The sequence below is a fragment of the Papio anubis genome, chromosome 10, assembly GCF_008728515.1.
Source record: "Papio anubis isolate 15944 chromosome 10, Panubis1.0, whole genome shotgun sequence".
NCBI lineage: Eukaryota > Metazoa > Chordata > Mammalia > Primates > Cercopithecidae > Papio > Papio anubis.
This window is the reverse complement of record NC_044985.1, coordinates 92,260,718-92,284,069: the sequence shown is the minus strand read 5'-3', so window position 1 is coordinate 92,284,069 and position 23,352 is coordinate 92,260,718. Positions and strand designations below refer to the sequence as shown.

At 34.9% G+C, this 23,352-nt stretch overlaps 1 protein-coding gene across 22 annotated transcripts in view; it reads right to left on the bottom strand.

Annotated features, from left to right (window-relative positions):
• Window positions 1–39: 39 nt before the first annotated feature.
• PIKFYVE (phosphoinositide kinase, FYVE-type zinc finger containing) overlaps window positions 40–23,352 on the bottom strand; it is a 92,469-nt gene continuing 69,156 nt past the window's right edge. For 18 of the 22 annotated variants that reach the window (XM_009182912.4, XM_009182919.4, XM_009182915.4 and 15 more), the window contains 15 exons: window positions 22,834–22,924; window positions 20,434–20,494; window positions 19,443–19,580; window positions 18,620–18,740; window positions 16,112–16,207; window positions 13,857–13,940; window positions 12,877–12,974; window positions 11,005–11,169; window positions 8,991–9,050; window positions 7,810–7,986; window positions 7,304–7,407; window positions 5,990–6,118; window positions 4,620–4,881; window positions 4,135–4,209; window positions 40–3,591 (listed from right to left, as the gene is read on the bottom strand). In XM_009182912.4, the coding sequence (XP_009181176.2) occupies window positions 3,476–3,591; window positions 4,135–4,209; window positions 4,620–4,881; window positions 5,990–6,118; window positions 7,304–7,407; window positions 7,810–7,986; window positions 8,991–9,050; window positions 11,005–11,169; window positions 12,877–12,974; window positions 13,857–13,940; window positions 16,112–16,207; window positions 18,620–18,740; window positions 19,443–19,580; window positions 20,434–20,494; window positions 22,834–22,924 (1,777 nt within the window). In that variant the 3' untranslated portion in view covers window positions 40–3,475. The other 4 variants (XR_002516257.2, XM_009182918.4, XR_002516258.2 and 1 more) reach the window with 4 other exon arrangements.

Below are 23,352 nucleotides of genomic sequence, written 5' to 3'. Positions count from 1 at the left end.
TTTCTTCAAGCAGATTCAAAACTAAGTTGAGTAAGTAGATTCTCAGTTTGTTAAGATTTCTTTATTTACATTACAAGTCTCCAAAAGTTCAAGGCAGTTATCTTTTAAATAACATATCAATCATATAAAATAGCTAGAACCAAAGTAGAGAAATATATACAATATAATACATTAAGTACTTTCAATATAGTGGCATTTTTCGTATTAAATTAAAAGAGACTACTATGATTTACAATGTCATTTCTCTAGTTTAAAATTCAACATGTCAAAAGACAATGTACATTTTTTACAAAACTGACACAGCAGTATTAAAACTGCTAATGATTGTAGTTTTTATTTTTTCTATAATACACTGCACCTGTGTTACAAAAACAAACAAAAAAAACCAAAAAGGGATTGCACTAGATGGTTTAAATACTGCATAAGTCAGTATATTAATACTTGAGGAATAATGAATGGCTTGATCCGTTTTATGATCAGGCTCATTCACAACACTTCACTCTTCAAGCTCAGCAAACTCCTACAGATAATTACTTCCCTTGGCAGTTTTACACAGGGTCACTGCAAATGGGTAAAATGTCATGAAGCTGATGACCACAAAGCCATCACAAAAGCTGATGTCAATATAACCCTAGTATTTACAATATCTAATAAGAGCCAAAGCTAGAAAACCACTCACTGCTAAATCATGGAAAAAATTATAGTTTGTAAGAAATTTTGAATATAAAGTATTCAATAAACTACAAAAGAGCTTGCAACAGCTTATTCCCATTATTTTTCTTATGTCAGAATTAGAAAAAAGTAAATCCTTCCTATTTTTAGTTTTGATGGCATCAAAAAGCTTCACATTTATAAATAAGGTTTTTGTACAAAGCAACATGTTACTGACATAGTTTTCTCTTGCTACTATCAATTATTCTTGGGACTCATATTGTATGTTAAGGAAGGAAGTATTAAGATTTCTTCCTCATTCCTAAATTTTCAGAATTAATATACTCTAGGCCTTGAAGGAGAGGAAAACAGCCATTCAATACTTAACACTGAGTAGTACAGTATTTGAAATATCTCATATCTATGATAGTGGCCTAAACAAGAGCAGCAAGGGACCAGACATACAGTTCTACCACTCAACAGAAATAGTTAAATTTTACATTTCCCCTTCATTAATATTGTCCAATTTTAAAAGGAGAGATTACCTTTGCAAGGCAGCAACTACTGTTTCAGAATGTATTATATTGAAAATTTTTGCCACAAAGTTACCTACTAGACAAAAGTACTTTAAAACAGTTGTTCAAGCCATGGGCAAGGAAAAGAAAATCAACAGGACACATTATTGTCAGAAGCCATTCCTATTGAGCATTCCTGCTATGCACATAGAATTGAAACTAAAAGAAACAACCTGATTGCACCTAGTAGGGGACACCTTATACTTCAAGTGTTCATGACTAGGGGAGTACAGGAAATGGACAGGATAAATAACACTAAGTATCCTCACAGAAAAAATGAACAGAGACAAGACACTGTTGGCATTTTAAATCAGATACAAAATCCACTGTTCCTGGGCACAAAATAAGCGAATAATGTTCCACATTTATTTTTTTACTTCTGTACAGCTCCTTTACTAGTCTTTGATTTCAAAACTAAAATCCTCAGTGTTTTGTGTATCTTTAAAAGGCACATACACATTTTTAAAAGGGGCCAAGCAGAACTTAGCATCACATTAGTCGTAAGTCCTTGGTCAACTTGCTTCCAGTTCAAAACAAACCACATTTTTAATAAGCACCAAATACCAACCTACTGCCTTCATTCTCTAAAGCAAATTTTCTCTAATGTTCCTACTCAAGTATTCATCATACTGTGTAACTGAACTTGTCCAGATTTCTTATTATGTGAAGGCTAATGTGCTATTATAGGCAGTCCAAAAACAGTGAAATCCTTACAACTTTATAAATCCCTAAATTATCCTTGTTACAAAAAGAAGTCAAGAGGAAATATTCTGGGGTTACAGTATTTCCTCAAAGATAGTTTACTACTTCTGATCACTTTTTAAACAAAAATGCTATTAAACAAGAAGTTCCTTACTAAGAACAACTTTCTTTTTTTGTTTGTTTGTTTCATTTTGTTTTTTTGAGACAGAGTCTTGCTCTGTTGCCCAGGCTAGAATGCAATGGTATAATCCCAGCTCACCACAGCCTCCACCTCCCAGGTTCAAACAATTCTCCTGCCTCAGCCACCCAAGTAGTTGGGGTTACAAGTATATGCCACCACGACTGGCTAATTTTTTGTCTTTTTAGTAGAGACGGGGTTTCGTCATGTTGGCCAGGCTGGTCTTGAACTCCTGACCTCGGGTGATCTGCCCGCCTCAGCCTCCCAAAGTGCTAGGATTATAGGCATGAGCCATCGCACCCAGCCTATTTCTTAACATTTTTTAGCAGTCAGAACTAGCCATTATGTAGAAAGTTGGAAAGGGGATGTCCAAGTGGAAATTTTTTTATTTTATAGATGTCACTAATAAATTGCTGGTTATACTGAAAAGACACTTTGCCTCTGTGAAAAAAACAAGTGTTTCCCTCTCAATTTCTTGGATTGGGCCTAATTTATTTTATATTTTAAAAATCCTTTATTAATAATTATTTCATTAGGGTTTAGTAACTACAGACTCATTTACTAATGATTTACTATGATACCCTGAAAATAGAGAAAAAAACCCTAGAATATGAGCATACGCAAGTAAATGCAGTTTAATATATCAATTGCACAAAAGTTTTAAACAAGTTTTAAAAATATCGCAAAAAGAAGGCTTAAAGTTAATGGCTGTAGCCTCCTGTCATCTACAGAGAAAACAAAATTTTAAAAACATCAAACATACTAAAAAACAGGCAAGCTGGAAAGATAAAGAACATGACAGGATTCTCAGTTTAAGTCAAATTCCTCAATAAAACAATAAATGCCCATGTGTTTAACTGGCCATTAATGGAATAAATCAGAATTTTTGTAAAGGTTTCAGAAATTCTAATAAGTAACATTAAATTATTACAGAAAAACACAAAACAAATTCAGCAGCTCTACAAATGCTTTCTAAGTAGAGAATGTGTTAAATGTGATGCCAGGATAGTCAATTTATGAGACATTGTTTTCTTCTTAAAACAATTAAGCTAGCAAATGTAACCCATTTTTTACCCTATCTACTCATCTCCAACTTTAGCCCTTTGAAACATGTCTGTATTTTAGCTTAAGAAAATTTTCACGCCACTTCCCAACCTATAGACAGCTAATCCACAGGTATCAAAAACCAAAGTGCAAATTCATGGGAGTTTTTACCATTCCATTACGGACAGTCTAAAGAGCCACAGAACTGAAAAGCCTTTGTATACAGTGGTGAACACGATGAACAAATAAAACATGTAGCTTATTTTTGGTCCTTTGTTCCTGTCCCCTTTTCCTTCACAGTCCATTTCAAAATATGTGCTTGATTTCAGCAATTCAGACCCAAGCCTGTCCAGTGGTCTGGTACCATTAGGAAATACTTGTCCATTGCCTCACAAAACCTAGTCCTGTATAACTCCGGAGACACCACTGTTGGCATTTTACCTAAGATTATGAAAGAGAAAAGGGGGGGAAAGCTGTTAAATGATTGGGCAACTGAAGTCAACTGACCATGTTCTTTCATATAAACTGCCATAAAGATACACATGCAGAAGCAGTCTAAGTGAGCAGCAAAGGTTATCTGCTATGCCACATGTCATGGGACAAGGTCCTACCTGGTAGGAGTTTCTGTTTAAAAAAACTAGCTCCCGCCTAGAGATGAGAGATGTCTAAAAGCACAAATGAGGCTAACAGTGCTTAGAGAACTTGGAAGTCTCAAGTGTTAATTAAAGACAATCTCTTATTCAGAACATCTGGCTTTTTAAGAAATCTTTTTGAGAACCTCTGACATTTTAACTCAAATGTACACCCAGTATTTCCCCACCTATACAATTCTCATTATTGTTTGGTCACTTTAGAAATGACAATGAAATCAATGATAATCACTTATTTTTTACAACTAAAAAAAAGAATCAGTATCCACTTTTAAAATTTTAACTGATAAGAAATATATGTGAACAATTTAAACAAAACAAAAATTCTGCTCACCTTGTCCGCCTAAAATTCCTGTTGATTTCACAACCATCTCAAGCTTTTTGTCCCATGTAAATGTTCGAATATAATCTGGGGGTAGAAGGAGTGAAATTAGCAATAAAACTATGTTAATAAATATAATCAAATGACAATAGCAATGACTATTACTACTACTTCTATGACAGTTAACTTTTACTGAGTGCTAACAATGTGCCAAGTGCTGTGCTCAGGGTTTTCTCCACACTAACTTGTTTAATCCTCACAACAATCACAAAGGGCCTCATTTATAAGTGACTTTTTGAATTCACATATTTTTGGTAAAGATAATGAAAATGAGGAAACTGAGTAGAAGAGACTAGAATAAAAAACTGTTATTTGTGAAATGTCAAATGAAAGTTTGTAAAAATATTCAATAAGCTATTAGACCAAGTTCAACAGAATCTTTAAAATTTGACTCTGACTTCAATCATGAAATATAAGTAGGATACTCATTGACTTACCTATAATTCCAACTACTAGCTCATTGCTAGTATCATCTCGCCCAACCAGCAAAGAATAATCTATAATGAGGTGGCTAGAAAGGAAATGGGAGTCACTATGGATCGAGGTTCTCAGCACAGCTTTGGAATGAGAACGAATGTATAAAGGGTTGTCTCGAACCATCTTTAGGAGATTTTCATCTAGCAGGACCACATCACAACTCTCTTTTCCAGTGTCAGTTTTTACATTCCGATTCCTAAGAGAGCCCTTCAAATCAAAAACCTAGGAGAAAGAAAATGCTTTGTCACTTATGTATGGGTTGCCACAAATTAGTTAATGTAAGTAAATCAAAAAGGCAGAAAGACTCCTTATAGTCAGTACCATTACATACACTCCAAAGTTTAACTGAAAATTGAATCATAAGTTTTTAAATGCATGTTGATATCATTGTATAGTACATAAAATACACAGTAATATAATTCTATCATTCAAAATTAACACCTAGGTACTCAATTACTGAAACATTTCCGAAATACACTGGCCAATTTAATCAACTTTAAGATACATTAACAAGTAACTCCAGAAATATATCACTGGATCACAAAACAGTGTTTAAAAGAAAGAGAGACAGAGAGAGATGCAAATAGTCTTAAGAAACAAAGTTTTGATACCAAACTCTGGACACTTACTTACAGCAATGTAGAAAAGCATAACGTAGGAATATTTGGGTGGTAGGAAAAGCAATGCACTCAAAGGACAGGGGACTTGAGTACCAGGACCAGTACAACCTGTAGTATATTCTACAGACCAATGCTGGTCAGTTGCTCCTGGCTCACTACGACATTAGGGAACTAGTGCCAGAATATAAATCAATTACATTAGTAAGTATATTATTTAGTTCAGCTGACATTTTTCTCATAGAAGGTGTTCTCAATGAAGAAAGCAGTGCACTGAATTACATTCTAGCACACACGTTCCTTATCACAGGCTACAAACAGTTCAAGGACTAGCTCTTTGAAGAGTACTGTTTTAGAATCTAGACTAACCTGAGTCTAGGAATAACTGAGTGATTTTGATTAAGTACTTAATTTCTGTAGGTGTCAGCTTCTTAATCTTTAAAAAAGATGTGGGAAGTAGATCTGCCTTCTTATTCTACCAATTCTGTGATTCTAGAATATTGGATATGCTGTATTTTAAGAACGCCCCACAAGAATAATTCCTCTTCGTTCTTTCTCCAAGGCTGAGCAAGTCAAAAGTTAAATATGGGCTAGTAACCAAAGTTAAATATTTACTATAAAATAGGATGTTACTCTCTGATTCACTGTATTTAAGAACCAAAGGTACAAAAGGTTCCAGTAGCTAAATGCTTCACATAGTCCAATACCCTTACCTGTGCCATCTTTCTCCCATAGAAAAGATTTTCCATGACAAGGAGATCTAACTTCTTCTCAGTGTTGTTCTGAGAGTTCTTATAACCAATTCTGTAAACTCCAAGAATTTTGGCCAATGCCGTGGGCCTCTAATCAAGAGAAGGTCAAAATAAATTCTTATCAAAAAGGGTTATTTATAATTTTATACCAATGTAAGGATTATCCATGTAATAACTGAACATAATTTTCTATTAATATGACCAGATGACTTTGAAAAAAACTCAAACTCTTGAATCTCAGAAGTGAGTATACCAGCAATGCCAATAAAAATATTAGATCCTTAACATTCTCCCAAGGAATAATCCTTCAGTTGATCAAATTCAAAAACTTCATTATGACATGTAATTTCCCCCAAAACTATGCAATAAACCATGATAACTTCAAAAAAAACCCCAAAACTATGTAACTCTTTCATGATTCTAAGATGACAGTTGGGTTGGGGTGGGGGGCACTGGTGGCTGCTCAATGACAAGTGGACAAACCTGGGCCACTGGCTGCCTCTCTTTCTAGCTAAAGGAAGTATCCCCTTGTTTCTCAATACATGTTTCAGTCTCAGCAAAATTACCAACTACTGAATGTGCACCTAATTTCATCCAATCTTAATGTCTTAGGTGATTTTTTATATAAACTAATTAAAGGCAACTTGCTCAAGATCATTTGGTTCCTCACTAACAAATGTAGGAAATACAGAGTTTAAGATCTCTGAGTCCTATAATACCTCAATAGCATAACAGAGATCGATTCCTGTCCTGCATATATCTTACCACAGAGAAAACTGCCATTAGGACTGTTACAGTTTGGATGTTTGCCCCTGCAAATCTCATGTTGAAATGTTATCTGCAATGCTGAAGGTGCGGCCTGCTGAGAGGTATTTGGGTCATGGGAGTGGAACCCTCATGAATGGCTTGGTGTCCTCCTTGCAGTAATAAGTTCTTGCTCTGAGTTCACACAAGATCTGGTTAGTTAAAAGAATGCAGCACTTCCCCCCACCCCCAACCCCACTCTCTTGCTCCATCTCTCACCATGTGACATGCTGGCTCCCCTTGCCCTCCACCATGACTGTAAGCTTCCTGAGGCCCTCACCAGAAACAGACCAGAATTATGCTTTGTATACACAGCCTGCAGCACCATGAGCCAAAGAAACATCTTTTCTTTACAAATTACCCTGCCTCAGGTATTTCTTTATAGCAACACAAGAACCGACTAACAGAAAGACTCAGGATGTGAAAAAAGCCACCAAACTTTGATTACAGACCACGGTTTTAGATTTCTACCTTTTGTTGAACAGCATTTGTAATATAATTGAAGTAATGTGGTGCAAAGTCGAGGAAAGACTGGACTTCCAGACGAGGCATTTGCTTCAAAATAAATCTATCATCTAAAAGGCAGAAATTTTATGTGTTTACTCAATCACGATATATATTGTAATCTATAATACATCATTCCAAAGATCCTAAATGATTGGGTTGTTTTATGATTTTAAGGGAAATTTTCTAATGTCAGTGAAAATTTTCATCAGAACATAATTCTCAATGAACTGAAGGGATCCTATGGATTTATGTAGTCAAATACCCTCTACTTTTGTCAATAACACATCTAAGTTCAGTTCTAGAAGATCTACTTTTTAAAACTACCAAACAAAACTTTATAAACACCTCTGTTAAATCTAGTAGGTCATAGTTATGAAAGTTCTTATTAAGCAATATCCTTCCTGCTGCATTTTCTGAGGGAAAGAGATGGAGACTACTGAACCAATCAATAAACAATGAGAAAGGCTCACCTTCAGTTGCATAGAAGGCAGCTCCTGATTTGCCTCCCCGGGCCTGCCAGGGGGATGAGTGGGAGAGGGAACGAATGAAATCTTCCTCACTGCTGTCCAGAATCACTTCACGCATCTTATGAAACTCTCCCGCATAGTAGAGCCGACAGTAAAACTTGGCATTAGCATCGGAAAATTCTATAAACAACAGAAGTTTTTTAAAAAAGCTTTACGACTCAGAAAATATCTTCCTCCTCCGCTCCCACATCCCCTGCCCTGGCCAAATACAACCATTTAAGTTTCTCCATGATGGCATTTTGCATGTTAGATCCAAATCCCTATTTATCACAATTTTGTTAAAGTGATCTTCAGGGGGAATTAAAGAACATCATATGACCATCCTTACATATTTTCCAAAAAAAGAGAAAAAAATGAAAATCACACACAAAAAAATATGACTGAGTTCTAATTTTACCCTTATTACCTACCATATTAATATAATTGTACTTTTAGAGCAATGCTTAATAAATATCTTAAAATGTAATGTACATATTATTCTGGATAATACATTTCTGGCACCCATATACACAATTCTAAATCCAATTGTCAAAATTCTGTGGCTCTAGATTACATAAGTAAATGTTTTAACTATTAGAAATGAAAGCAGGCCAGGCGCGGTGGCTCAAGCCTGTAATCCCAGCACTTTGGGAGGCCGAGACGGGCGGATCACGAGGTCAGGAGATCGAGACCATTCTGGCTGACACGGTGAAACCCCGTCTCTACTAAAAAATGCAAAAAACCAGCCGGGCGAGGTGGCGGGCGCCTGTAGTCTGAGCTACTCGGGAGGCTGAGGCAGGAGAATGGCGTAAACCCGGGAGGCGGAGCTTGCAGTGAGCTGAGATCCGGCCACTGCACTCCAGCCTGGGCGACAGAGCGAGACTCCGTCTCAAAAAAAAAAAAAAAGAAAAAAGAAATGAAAGCATAATTTACAAATAAATTATGCTTTTGATAAAATTTCTTTATACATTAAATGTATATTTTACAAACTATAGATTAAATATACCTCACATCAGCACACAGACTTAATATTCATTTCAAGAACTGGGACATTTATTCAGTATGAAGCTAGAATTCTCAAATAATAGAGTTGGCTCAACTGTAGTCCCTCTCCCCAAACCAATGATATAATATCTCATACTTACGAAGTTCCACATGAGGATTTATGAGTTGTTTCTTTTGTGTATCTCCTCCATCTACTTCATCTAAAAGGTTTAATATCATTAGTAAAGCCAAGGTTTTGAGTAATTATCAGTTCATTTTGTCCTTTCCTTTTTCCTTGATGTAACAAAAAAACTTAGCAAATTAAAAGCAAAAATATCCTACTCAAGTCACTATCAAGCAAGCATAAGATACACAATTAAACTGTCTAAATGATTACAATAAAAATGTTAAGTGTTTTTGGAATTTCAGTTTTTAAATTAGAAAAATAGAGAATTTAGGTTGAATACTTTTTCTTACAACTGAATGATTCCTACAACGGCAATATAGTAACTCAGTTCTTATACCAAGAACTTCCATGGCTTCTTTATTATGACTATTTTCCCCATGTGTGTAGAATAATGTTTCCCCAATAGTTTGCACTGCTTTATCATGTACTAAGCTATATAAAATGTGTATAAAATATTATTTTATAAAACATAATTTTAAAACAAAATTATATACCAGTTATATAATATATAACTTTATTATTAGCATATAACATATATAATTATACAACATAATTAACATATAATACAATTATATATTAATATACTTAAAATATGTTTTTATACATAAAATATACTAGAATCTATGTCAGAGCTATTTTTTTAATATGTTACTGACTTGCATTGCAAGCCTACTACTTTCCGTTTAATTATTAGAGATTTGAAATACATCTTAATATCTAGAAGAACAAATAGTCCCCTAAGTTTCACATTTCAAAATAATTTTTGAAGCATCTAGGCCTTCCAAGGATGCCATTATAAACAGCTACAGCCCAATAGCAAGAAGCCTATAGAATACAAAACAGGTATCTTAATTACTAGTCAAAGTTTATTATAGCAGTTGTTTTTTTTGTCTGTCTGTTTTTTTGAGATAGAGTCTTGCTGTCACCCAGGCTGGAGTGCAATGGCGCAATCTCCGCTCACTGCAACCTACACCTCCTGGGTTCATGTGATTCTCGTGCCTCAGCCTCCCAAGTAGTTGAGATTACAGGCATGCGCCACCAGGGCCGGCTAATTGTTTTATTTTCAGTAGAGATGGGGTTTCTTTATGTTGGCCAGGCTCGTCTCCAACTCCTGGTCTCAAGTGATCCACCCACCTCAGCCTCCCAAAGTGCTGGGATTACCATACTGGGCCCAGCAGTTGCTATTTTTAAAACTACTAATTCATAGACTAACCCAGAGGACACCAAACTATTTCTGTATAGAGACAGAGTAAATATTTCACTCTGAAAAAGTTCCAACTACTCAACTTGCCAATATAAGTGAAAGTAACCAGATGATAAGTAAATGAATGGGTGTTTTCTCAATAAACGTTAATTTACAAAAAGAAGTCATCACAGTCTGCCTATTCCTGATCTAAACCTATACCCAAACACAATGAGGTAGATACACACATGCATACATACACACACACATTTTTTTTTTTTCCACACTTTATTGCTCAGGCTGGTCTCAAACTCCTGGCTTCAAGTGATCCTGATGTCTCAGCCTCCCAAAGTGATGGGATGATAGACATGGGCTATCTCACCCAGCACTAGACATAATTTTTAAATGTCAAAACGAAGGGCAACATAAATAGCTGCAACTTTACAGGGACTTGAAAAGAAAGAAAACATTTGAGTATATAATATGAGTTACATATTGAGACAGATGTTTTTACATGTGGAATGTCACATCCACCTTGGAAGACATTGTTTTTGCCACTTTACAGGTTATGGAAACTAAAGATTTCTGATTCTACCACACAGTACATGATGGCAGTGAAATCTGAAACTAGTTGGACTCTCCCAGTGCCATGCTTTTTCCACTCTAACACACTGACAAGTGAGAACAGAAGGAATGCCACAGTTTCAGCACTAAGAATTATCTATTTAAGGCTGTAAGAAATATATGCAACTAAAATTAAAAAATCAAAGCCTAGAATAAGCATATTTATTCTTCTTTAACACACCTTGAGGCTCAACGCCTTGATTCTCGGTCCCCTCCTTGCCCGTCTGCCCAACCTGGTAGTAAGCACTATCTGCTCCACGTAAGGTCTCTCTCTTCTGGGAAGAGAGATCGGGGCTTTTCCCTGCTGTCCCTCTGAAGAAGGACAACATTCCAGAAGCCTTTTTGGCTAAAAATAAGAAGTTACATATTAATTTTAAGTACAGGTCACTGCAGATGGAAAATAAAAATTTTCAACTCATTTCTTTATTAGCAGTAACCACTATATGAAGTTAATCAATCTGAGTAATGCAGATACTTTTGTTTGCACATTGTCCCACATGTTGTTACTTATTGTTCCACATGTTGTTTTTGCATAATCAAGCAGCCTTTTTAACACAAACCACTATTAATAAAAACTTAAAAAAAGATGGAGGGTTAACACTCAGCTAGATGAATATAAAAATATGGGGAATTATCTAGAAAGCCTTTCAAAAATATCTTTCAAAGGCAGTCACAGCTTAAGCAACAGGATTAAATTAGGGCTGAGTTCTTACAGTATTGCAATATAGTTAACTAAACGAACACAAAACAATGTCACAAGCTACAAGAATTCAGTTAAAGGTAACATCTTTGTGTCATTTGTGTTCCTACACTCCAACACAGGAAAAGATAAGATTTCCTTTTTAGCATCTTTCAAAAAAGAAAAAAGGCCATCAAACAGCCAATAATTTACTAAAGCTTGCTCTATACTTTTACTTCTAGTTTTGAGCTTCATTCATCATACTATTAATATGATTCTAATTCTTACAAATTTACCATTTACAAAATTCACAGAAAATGTCAATCATAAATGTGCTTACTTGGGTAACAGACACTAGTATTGCCTCCTTAATATCCACTCCTACCTGGTTCCCTACTAACAGAATGCCAACTTGGGGGAAGAGGGGAGCGGGGTGGGGTGTGTGACTATGTGTACAGCACCAGGAAAGGATCATGATTTGTATAACCCAACTGGGACAATGCTGCTCCCTACTTTCTCTGTCTCTTTCAGTCAGGAGTGGCCATGAGCCCCAGTTCTGACCAATGAGATTAAAGGAAGAGCCTCTGCTTTCCTAATGAAAGAGAACAGCTGCAGTTTGCAACACCCTGGTTTCTGCCTCAAATTCAAACAAAAATGGAACACTTTTAATATGAGGAAAACTTAAAGGAATCATAGAGAAACTATTCCCCTAACGGTGTAACAATGGTGAGCAGCTAAACAAATGCCAGCAACTGCCAACCTCCAGGTTTGGTTATGTTAGAAAAATAAGCTGTCATTTGTTTAAATCCTTACAGTTGAATTTTTTGTTACTTGTAGCTGAATGTATTCCCGACAAAGTCAGAGAAACACAAATTCAAATCCCAGCTTCACCACTGTCTAATCTTAAGCAAGTTACTAAATCTAAATTTTAACTTCCTTTCTGAAAAATAAGGATATGTCAAATAATTCTTACTTGGTTATTAGGGGGATTAAAGGAGGGAACGCATGAAAATTTATTTTCATAGTGCCAGTAATACTGTAAAACTAAAAAGGAAAAAAAATGTATCTTGCATCTTAGGTTGTATATTTTAAACTGAAAGCTCTTCTAGGAAGCAGATCCTCCTTTTTGCATAGACCAAAGAGCTTCTAAAAGTTTCCAATCCAATACCTTGAACTTACAATTGAGATAAGAATCAACGAAGAAAAGCAAAACACCTATAAAGAGGACATATAAAAATATCTAAATTTATATTTCAGAGAGCAGAAGTAGTAAATCATTGCCAGACGGTACTAATTTGTTTTTATGTATTTTCTTTTTCAAACCATAATTACAGGTAAATCTAATTATAAATATTCCTCCATGTGTAATCTTACTTGGTTGTGGTTCTGTTTCTGCTGTACGGTTTGTCTGTCCTCCACTCATTTCAGGTAATCTGATAGGGCTGCTACTCTTTGGTCTGCTATCTAAAGTACTAAAATGAGAAAAAAAAAAACAAGGAAAAATTAGTTTTATACAAGTCAAACAGAAAATAGTAGGTACTCTACACTAATTACGTTGCATACTGATTTACTTCCTACTTAACCCCACCTACAATATCAAAAGTCTGATTCATAATTTACATAAACACAGGCTAGAACACAGAAAAAAAAGTCTGAAATATCTAATATCTACTAGACTGAAAGTGAAATGCTGTAACTATAAAAATATATGGAGGAATAAATTATGTTTCCCAAGTCCATTAACACTATATCAGCACCCATAAATCAAACAATTACAGAAAATATCAATTCCTTTCTCTCACACTAGTTATCGCAATGATAATTCAGATAAAATTTTATCATGTTAGTAGAGTTGGAAACTCTATTTCAGTAAGAATCATAATAATAAGCATGTGACAATTTCTGTCTAAAAGTCTAAAATACTGAACATGCCAAAAGAACTGGTTTGGATTTGGTTTTTGAAGTATTAGGACCTTTACTTATTATAAACAATTCACAGATACTTTAAATTGCCAAGTCAAGCAGTAGCTTACCAATTTACAATTTTATAAAAATAAAAAATAAATACCAATTTAGTTTTTAAATAAAAACATTTTTTCATTTTTTTTCAAAAATGTCATTAAATCTGAATATACATTTAACTGCTATTGCAATTATCATAAAACTGCATTCTAAGGGACTGTTTAGTTCTTTTGCTATATTTGAGCTTTGTTGTCTCAATTATTGGCTGAATGAGTGCCATTATCTGAATCCTAGAAATTTTTATGCTGATAAAATGCTATAATAAAACTGAAGTACAAGCATATAGAAAATGATAACTAAATTAAAATAGTTTCTACTCAATCATGAATCACCTATTTGTTGGAAGCCCTTCTTCAGCACCGTTCCACTGAGTCGCTTTAGACAATTCCTCTAAGGCATTTCGGTATTCTTTACAACTTAGGGTAAAAATAGGTTGAAAAATGTTAAACATTAACTTATTCTTTAAAAGCAAATCATATGCTTTACAGTAAGTATTGCATTATAGAAGCACAATCATTATAACTTTCCATAATTAAATAATTTCGGTTAACTAACAAAAGCAATCAAGTAGAAGCTTCATGAGGAAGGTCAATGTCTTCATAGAAGGTAATACAAAATATGACCCACTGACTCATCAACCAGTATCAATATCCTCAACAAAGATTTTAAAAGCCTATTTACTAATATTTACATCAAATGACTTCAGGGACTGAACAGGTAACTTAAAAGTTTGAAGCCTCAGTATTTAGTACAATAGAGAAAAAAATAATATGAGAGTGCTTTTCTACTTAAAGTACTAAACTTTAAGGGAAAAAAATGTTTAATGTTCTATTAACAAAAAAGAAAAAAACAAAAACAAAAAAACCTGACTCTTAGACTAGCAGTCTGGGAGCCCTGCTTTAGATAAATGTCATGCAACAAGAGAGGCATGTTAGGATGTGTTCTTTTTCTAAGACATTGAAAAAATATCTCAACTAGAATCCTTACTTCCTAATGGTATAAAAAATACTTTTGATTTGATTGACTCTCCTACCTTTCTTACCTATTAATATATTATGACTAATAAATAAAGTGAGAAGCTTATACTATGTTCACAGAGGCCAAAGGCAAAGGTTAAAAATGTATCATATGGAATCCTATCAAGGAAAAAATTCCTCATTATCTACATAGTAAACTCTAAACTCCATAAAGGCAGAGGCATGTAAATCTATCTTATTTACTCCTGTATATCCAATACCTAGTATATCACATTTTGTAAACATTCAAATATTTGTTGAATAAATGGACTCCTTGTAACCACTATCTAAAAAGAAAAATTAAACATTGTAATGCCTTCCAGTGGGAAAAAATTGCTTTAAACGTCTTAGATTCTACTTAAACTAAGTTCAGCTACCACCAAGATATTCTTAAAATTTAAAAGCTTTGCCCTTTTAGACATACTATATATATTTTTAAGTGGATATATCTTTAAGATACATAACTGTATAAACTAAAAAGTCAGAAATGTCTACGGAGTAAGGCATAAGAACAGCATTACAGTAGTACCTCCTCATCCATAGTTTCACTTTCCATGGTTTCAATTACCCACAGTCAACAGCAGTCCAAAAACATTAAGATATTTAGAAAGAGAGAGAACACATTCACGTAACTTTTGTTATAGTATATTGTCATAAAACTGTTCTATCTTGTTATTGCTGTTGTTCATCTCTTATTGTGGCTTGGCTAATTTATAAATTAAACTTTATCACAGGTAGGTATGTATAGGAAAAAACATAGTATTCACAGGGTTCGATACTATCTGTAGGTTCAGACATCCATGGGGGTTCTTAGAACATACCCTCCATGGATAAGAGGTGACTGCTGTTTTCTAAGCAGAAAAATTTTACCTCGTATGTAGAAAATGAGTGAATGGTACAAAAAAGATATTCAGACTGTACAAGGCAGGATGTTCCAAGTACTGTGTCAATACGTAAACTGAGGGAAGGGATACAAGGGAAAACATATTTTAACAGAATGGATAGAGGATTTAAGGCTCTGTAAATAACTTGCCAAGTCAATTTAGTTATTAGGAGCTTACTTAGGAATCATCCTTTACTCCATTATTTGGGTACAAAGAAGATTTTTATGGACAAAAAGAACAAGCTGCCAGGCGTGGTGGCTCACATCTGTAATTCCGACACTTTGGGAGGCCGAGGCGGGTGGATCACCTGAGGTCAGGAGTTCAAGACCCGCCTGACCAATATGGTGAAACCCCTTCTCTACTAAAAATACAAAAATTAGCCAGGCATGGTGGTATGTGCCTGTAGTCCCAGCTACTCGAGAGGCTGAGGCAGGAGAATTGCCTGAATCCAGGAGGCACAGGTTGCAGTGAGCCGAGATTGCACCACTGCACTCCAGCCTGGGCAACAGAGTGACACTCTGTCTGAAAAAAAAAAAAAAAAAGAACAAGCTACCATGACTAAAGAGCATACATTTTTACTTATATTTAATCATTCTGCTTTATATGAAAGATTCCAAAAATAAGGGATTAATAGACATACATAAAATACATAGATATCATCATAAGTCAAAGTCCCATGAATAATACCTGAGAGCAAAAGCAATGATGGAGCTGGGTTCCTTCTCGCAGACTGCAATGGGCACTCGTTCATGTTCGTACATTAAATAGTGTTTATCTGGATCACTATGAAAATTTTTAAAATACATAAGTTAACTAAGTACTGTAGAGTTAAGAATATAATTAAGAAAGCCAAAATGTATGCATATATGATAACTTGAATCATTAAGAAAGAAAAAGATATCACGAGAAAGTTTTTGAAGGCAATTAGAAAATTATCAGAATTAATCAGGTTTCAAATCAGAGGGTTCTGCAATAGTCACTCCAAACAAACCTTTCCATACTGCCAAGACTCTGGCCATACTAACCTCAAAAAAAAATCTACAATCAACAGCAGAAGTCTAAGATATTTTGTTCCATTATAAGCTAGAGAGAAAAAGTCTTCCAGAAATTGTGGAGAAGACATACTACTAGTTCAATAATAAACAATGCAACACAGCCACTCTACCATTATCATACAAAAAACCCAGCGTAGCTCCATTTCCACTTAAATTTTGCTCCCCTGACTCCGACCCTAACTCACCTAGGCACTGTTAGGCACAGTCAATTTTTATTTAGGTGCTATTTACTGAACACCGAACATGCCAAGGATACAATATGAAGAAAAACTATTTTTAAGGATCTTACATGTGTGAGATGTTAACAATATAATGGTGAAAAAAAAATTGGCACCATAGAGTTTATAGTGTAGTGGGGGCAAAGAAACAGACAATTCTATAAATAAATAAATATAATCTCTGTGGTAAGTGCTATGAGGGAATTGCTATAGAATGAATGTTTATCCCCCCAGCCCCCACAAAATTCCTATGTTAAAATCCTAACCCCCAGTGTTATGGTATAAGGAAGTAGGGCCTTTAGGAGGTAATTTAGGTCATAAGGGTGGAGTGTTCATGAATGGGATTAGTGTCCTCATAAAAAAGACTGGAAACAGCTCTCTCAGCCTCCTTCCACCACATGAGAACACAAAGAGACAATAGCAATCTACAACCCAAAAGAGGACCCTTGCCAAAACCCAACCATGCTGGCACCCTCATCTCAGACTTCTAGCCTCCAGGACTATAAGAAATAAATTTCTGTTGTCTGTAAGCAACTCAGTCTATGGTAATTCATCATAGCAGCATGAACGGACGAAGATAGGAATCATAAGAGCATATAATAGAAACCTACTATGACTGGAGCAGGAGGTAAGGGGAGGGTCTAGTACATTCTTCAGAGAAAGAACAGGACTGAATGATTAAAAAAGAATGTGTTTCACAAAAAGCAGTTTAGAGAGAAGAGAAACAAATAAAAAGAAAAAAACTATATTAAAAAAAATTAAAAAGGGCCGGGTCCAGTAGCTCAGTACTTTGGGAGACTGAGGTGAGCAGATCACCTGAGGTCAGGAGTTCAAGAGCAGCCTGGCCAAGATGGTGAAACCTCATCTCTACTAAAAACATGAAAATTGGCCAGGTATGGTGGTGCACACCCCCGGCTACCTGGGAAGCTGAGGCAGGAGAATCACTTAAATCTAGGAGGCAGAGGTTGCAATGAGCTAAGATCACACCACTACATTCCAGCCTGGGTGACAGAGTGAGACTCTGATTCAAAAATAAAATTTAAAAAATAAAAATAAATGTGAGAGCATGAACAAAGACCATAACATAACAGGGATCCCAGCCCAATCAAGAAACTCATATATTCAGGTCTAAAGTAGAGAAAAAAGGGAACTTTTATATTTTACTATCATGCAACATATCACATACTGTACTGTGAGTCCTAACTGTATCTTCCCAAAGATTATGAGCTCCTAAGAGTGATGGCTGTTCCTTACAAATCTTATTCTACATCATAGGGCACTAAAATAGGCACTAAATAAAAGTTTAAATACTGACTGAATAAATACATCAGTCAGTTAATAAAAAAGCAGAAGTCCTTATTAACAAAAATGTCCACTTTTTGGATACACTTGCTCCATAACAAGGACAGCATTTGAGAGCCACATCGGTCAACCAGTGGAAGAAAAATAAACTTTCACAGGCAGTCAAATTTGAGGGAGCCCCATACAAAAAAGATGACATGAAAACTTGGACAAGTCACTATAGTTCATCATCAGTGCTAGGACAATGCCATGTCCCCGCAAACCATTAGACGAGTAATACCAACCTCATATATTATCAGCAATATGTTTTTATAATTATTACATCAGTAGATACAGCCATGTATCTTTGAAAAAAGATATACAAACAAGTGTTTCCAGAACAAGTAATTCAAACATTTATAAGTAACATCGGCTAGTGCTTTCTTTATCCATTCATCCACTGTTTTATAATGATTATGTGTTCTACAAACTACATTGTATCAAAAGACATCTCTTTTACTATGATGAAATAAAATTGGGATTGAAAAATCACGCATCAGATAAATATATTAAAATACGCAGCAAGTAATTAAGGAAAAATAATCCCCCTGCTAAGAGCCACTGGTTTTAATAATACTTACAAAGGAAATGGAATAGGATTATAGCTATTTCCTGGAAGCAAATTTGCAAAGATGGCTTTCATGGTTGACTTTTCCTTCACTTGGCTGTCTGTGGATCCCAGCAAATGCCCATCAAACACATCTAAAATGAAAAATAGTCTACTTATATATTAATATTCAGGGAGAATAAAAAATATAAGCTGCTGACTTTGGTTCTTTTCCTTTCTGGAATATGGACATATGTATACTATACCAATAACAGTTTAAAATCTCTGATCAAGGGAAAAGACCACTATGGGATAAAACAGGTAACAACAGTGACGCATACACAGCATTGACTCCAAGGGACACCTGTTTTTTTAAACATCTCTGAAGCACTGTGGCTATTATACCTGAGTTAAATAGCAATTTTAAAGTTAATTTCAAAGTTTATACTATAATTTAGTAGTCACCGCCTAAACAGAAAGCAAGGCATGAATCTGTTATCATGAAGCAAATATCTGTCCTTAGAGAAATGGTTGTAATTCTCTTATTTTCGTACAAAGCAGTAATCATGTGCCTTATGAAACCTAAGAAAGGAAGATCCCCAGAAGGTAGATGAGGATAAGTGACATTTTGATACTAAGATATTTACATGTCAATTAATGTAACTAAATGAAGTAACAATATGATAATAAGCTAAATCTAAAAAACACTTTCGGTAAGTGTAAACAAAAATTCTAAGGGATAAGAGTCTTACGTCAAAGAATCAGCAGTTTTTCCTTCTTGGTGACACATGTAAATCAATGATACATCTTTCAGTCTTAGATTCAGTGAAATACGGTAAAAGTGACTTATCCTCTACCTTCAGAACTGCTGGCTGTATCTAGCTCAGGGGGCCCTCCTACTGACTGCTCAGACATGACTTCAGGTGGCGTAGGCAACTGGAGATGAGTAGAACTGGTGGAGCTCTGGCTGGACAAAGTTGTTAAGAAGCGATCCTCTAAAGAAAAACACAATCTTAAATGAGTCATTTACATACATACTAAGTCCATGTCTACCTAATATTTTTTAAATGCTCATTCATATTCCTACTTCCTAAAAGGTAAAATTTTCACTTTTTAAAGATCATCTAGCTACAAAAGTCATATAGCTCATGTCATAGAAATGGACACAAAAATCCGGAAAAATTATGCATGACTTGACTACAATCAAATCCTGGTAGCAGTACTGCAACTGTCAACCAAGACTGACTCCTATCCAATACACTATCCATTATACCACAATGCCTACCTAAATATTAGTTTTTTAGTTTAATAGAGAATGAAATTAGGACACTGTGAGAAAGGCTGCACGCTTATTCTGGGAGAGAAAAAACAATTATAATAGAAAAATGCCAAGAATTAAAAGTTGAGCTCCTGGTTCTACAGTCCATGTAAGTGTCCCCACAAAGTTTCTATGATGACACCAAATTATTCAATGAAATATTGTGAAAGACATCTTAAGTCTAGACAATATTTTAGTGACATTAAAACTGTAAATTAAACTTTACAAGATTTTTGCAATGAAACCTGAGGACTGACTTTGTAATAAGCAAAACAAATTCAATTTACTTTTTTCTGTTTTTTCTTCCCCTAATAGCAGCCTTCTTTATATTTCATGTATTTCTATAACCTGATTTATCTTATTGCAATAAACTGTATGATAATCTGATAGGATTACAAGTGCTCTACAGGAAGGAAAGAAAGTCTATGAACGACAGAATCAGAAAAACTGCTCAAACAGTTTAAAACAACTTATACAATAAGAAATTTCTTTAAATCCAATGGCAAGTGATCACCAGACTCAGGACCAACCTTTTTCACCATTCTGAAGTCCTGGAGAAATATTCCGTGGAGAGGCATCCATCGCACTTACCTGTAGAGAAGTAAATACTTTATTCTTACGGAAAACATGAAAATCACATTCAAAAAAATTTTTAATCAGTGAATCTTAAACTTTTTGGTCTCAGGACCCATTTACACCCTTAAAAATTACTAAAAACCCCCTTAATATTTTTAATTAGCTTTTGTTTACCTTAAAAATTTTTACCTTATTAGAAATTAAAACAGAGAAAGTTATTAAATCTGCATTAATTTATTTATAAATAAACTCATTAATATAAGTAACCTATTTAAACATGTAACATACTGTACACACTATCTACCCTTTAGTCACATAGTAGCTGTCCTGGTTATCAGATCAACCATCACAGTACGGCAGTGCTTATTTTCAAGTAACCCTTATTTTAATGGTCCCACAGCGCAAAAGCAGTGATGCTAGCATACTATTATAATTGTTCTCTTTTATTATTACTATTGTTAATCTCTTACTGTGCCTAATTTATAAATTAAACTTTACCATAGGTACACATACATAGGAAAAAAACAGTACATACATGGTTTAGTACTATCTGCTATTTCATGTTTCCACTGAGGTGTCTTAGAACATACCCTCCTTGGATAACGGGGGACCATCCACTGTAAATATTAAGGGCAGTGCTACAGAATTTCAAATCAACTTTCAATCTTTCAAAAAAGATGATCATCTGTTCAATAATTTTGTATTTTCAATTCTGTACCTATCTACATGCTTACACTACTAGCTTTGCAGTTTCTTCAGTGAGCAAATGGAAAGGCCACCAGAAGTCTGTGCTAGTCATTAACAGCTCCACACTAGTTGGCAAATACCAACACACAGATCTTCAGTAGCCTTAATTCTTACTCTCACCTAAACTTCCTTTTTGTCTCACAAACATCTGTGTGTTTCTACACAGTTGTTTATGAGACAAAAAGGAAGAATTCACTATATATTACTAAATAACAAAAATATCTTAAGTACCTGGATCCATCATTCCATGAAAATATTCTACAAATACTACACACTGTACAAAAAGAAAATACTGCCTCAAAGCCCTCATGATATCAGAACATGAAGCCCTTATAATAAGCTGACATTAATTCATGTGAAACGTGGTGTCATAGGCAGAATTCTAATATGGCCCCAAGATTCCCAGCCCTTGGTGTATACACATCTCTTCTCCATTAATCACATACACATTCCCTGACTTATGATGGTCTGACTTAAGATTTTCCAACTTTACAATGTCACAAAACCACTATGCATCCAGTATGCTCCTCAACTTATGATGGGGTTACATCCACATAAACTCATCATAAATTGAAAATATTTAAGTCAAAAACATACTTTTGGATGTTTTCAACTTATGATGAGTTTATCAGAACATCAACCTCTCAGAAGTTGAGGAGCATCTGGACTAATTTAGGTACTTCTGTAATTTTGCAGATGTAATTAAGGCCCCAAATCAGATGACCTCAAAATAGGAAAATTATCCAGATGGATCTGATATAACCACATGAGTCCTTAAATCTGTGTCTATAGATCAAAGACAGAGAAAGTAAGTGATTCGAAGCAAAAGAAAGGTTTGACACATTGCTGTAGGTTTTGAAGATGGAGAGTACTGAATGGCAAGAAATGCAGGCAGCCTCTAGGGGTTAAGAATGGCGTCCGGTGGACAGCCAGCAAGAAAATGAGGACATCAATCCTACAACTAATAGAAACTGAATTCTGCCAACAACCTGAATGAGTAGGAGACCCTGAGTCTCAGATAAGACAGAAGCCCCAGCCAAAACCTTGAGTTCAGCTGTGTCAGATTCTGAGCAGAGAACCTAGTCATGCTTGCCAGTCTTCTGACCCACAGAAACCATGAAATAAATTTGTGGTTTTGGCCAATGTTTCGGATAATCTATCACCGAGCAAGAGAAAACTAACACAGTTGAAAAAGAACTGACACAGTTCAAATACCTTAAGAAAAACCTCTTATTTAAGCACAGAGATTTTAAAAACACCCAAAACTGCAGAGTATAAAATAAATGAGGACCCTATTATATACTCAGAGTATCCACAACTTTCCTTTGTAGCACTTGCTGTCACCATGATGCCACCCCCGGTGATGCCAGCAAACTGTAGCTTTTAAAAACATTTCAAATAAATAAATTATAACCGATCATTTTATTTCAGGTTATAACATAAAAGTAATCCAGGTCACAGTTCCTTGAAACCTCACAAATTCAAAATGGAAAACCCTACTGGATGTCATTACTAAAGTATGTATTAAACTATCCCTGCTAAGTATTATAAATGGAACTAACTATATTTTATCCATTAAGGACCAAAGACAAGATTACACTTCACACCTTGCTTTCTTCCCCTTGTCTCAGTCTTCCAGGACTTGGAGGAACTGAAGGTCTCTTTCTACCCTTTTCCTGTTGGAAAAGGTCCTGCAACCTGTGGCCAAAAGCAAAACAAAACAAAAAAATATATATATATATATGGTTTGTTTCTGCACCTTGAGTGCTGTTTATAAATTTTCTCTTTACAACTTTGAAATCACAAAGTTTTCCTATTTGGATTAACCATAGTCTTTAAAGTTATATATAAATAAGAGTAAGTTTTTGTCATATCTAATTAACCAGGAGCATTTGTTATCGACCATTCCTATCGACTATAGTTGTAAAAAAAAGAATAGCAAATTATTATAAAGAAAAATACTTCTAAAAAATAAATATTGAAATAAAAGCATAAGATAAATATATCAATAAATTTGAAATTGCTGGCTAAAAACCAACAGTGACTCATGGCATACTACTTCAGTTAAAAACAATTCAATAGCACACACATCTGAACAACACTATTTCAAATTATATTAGAAACAG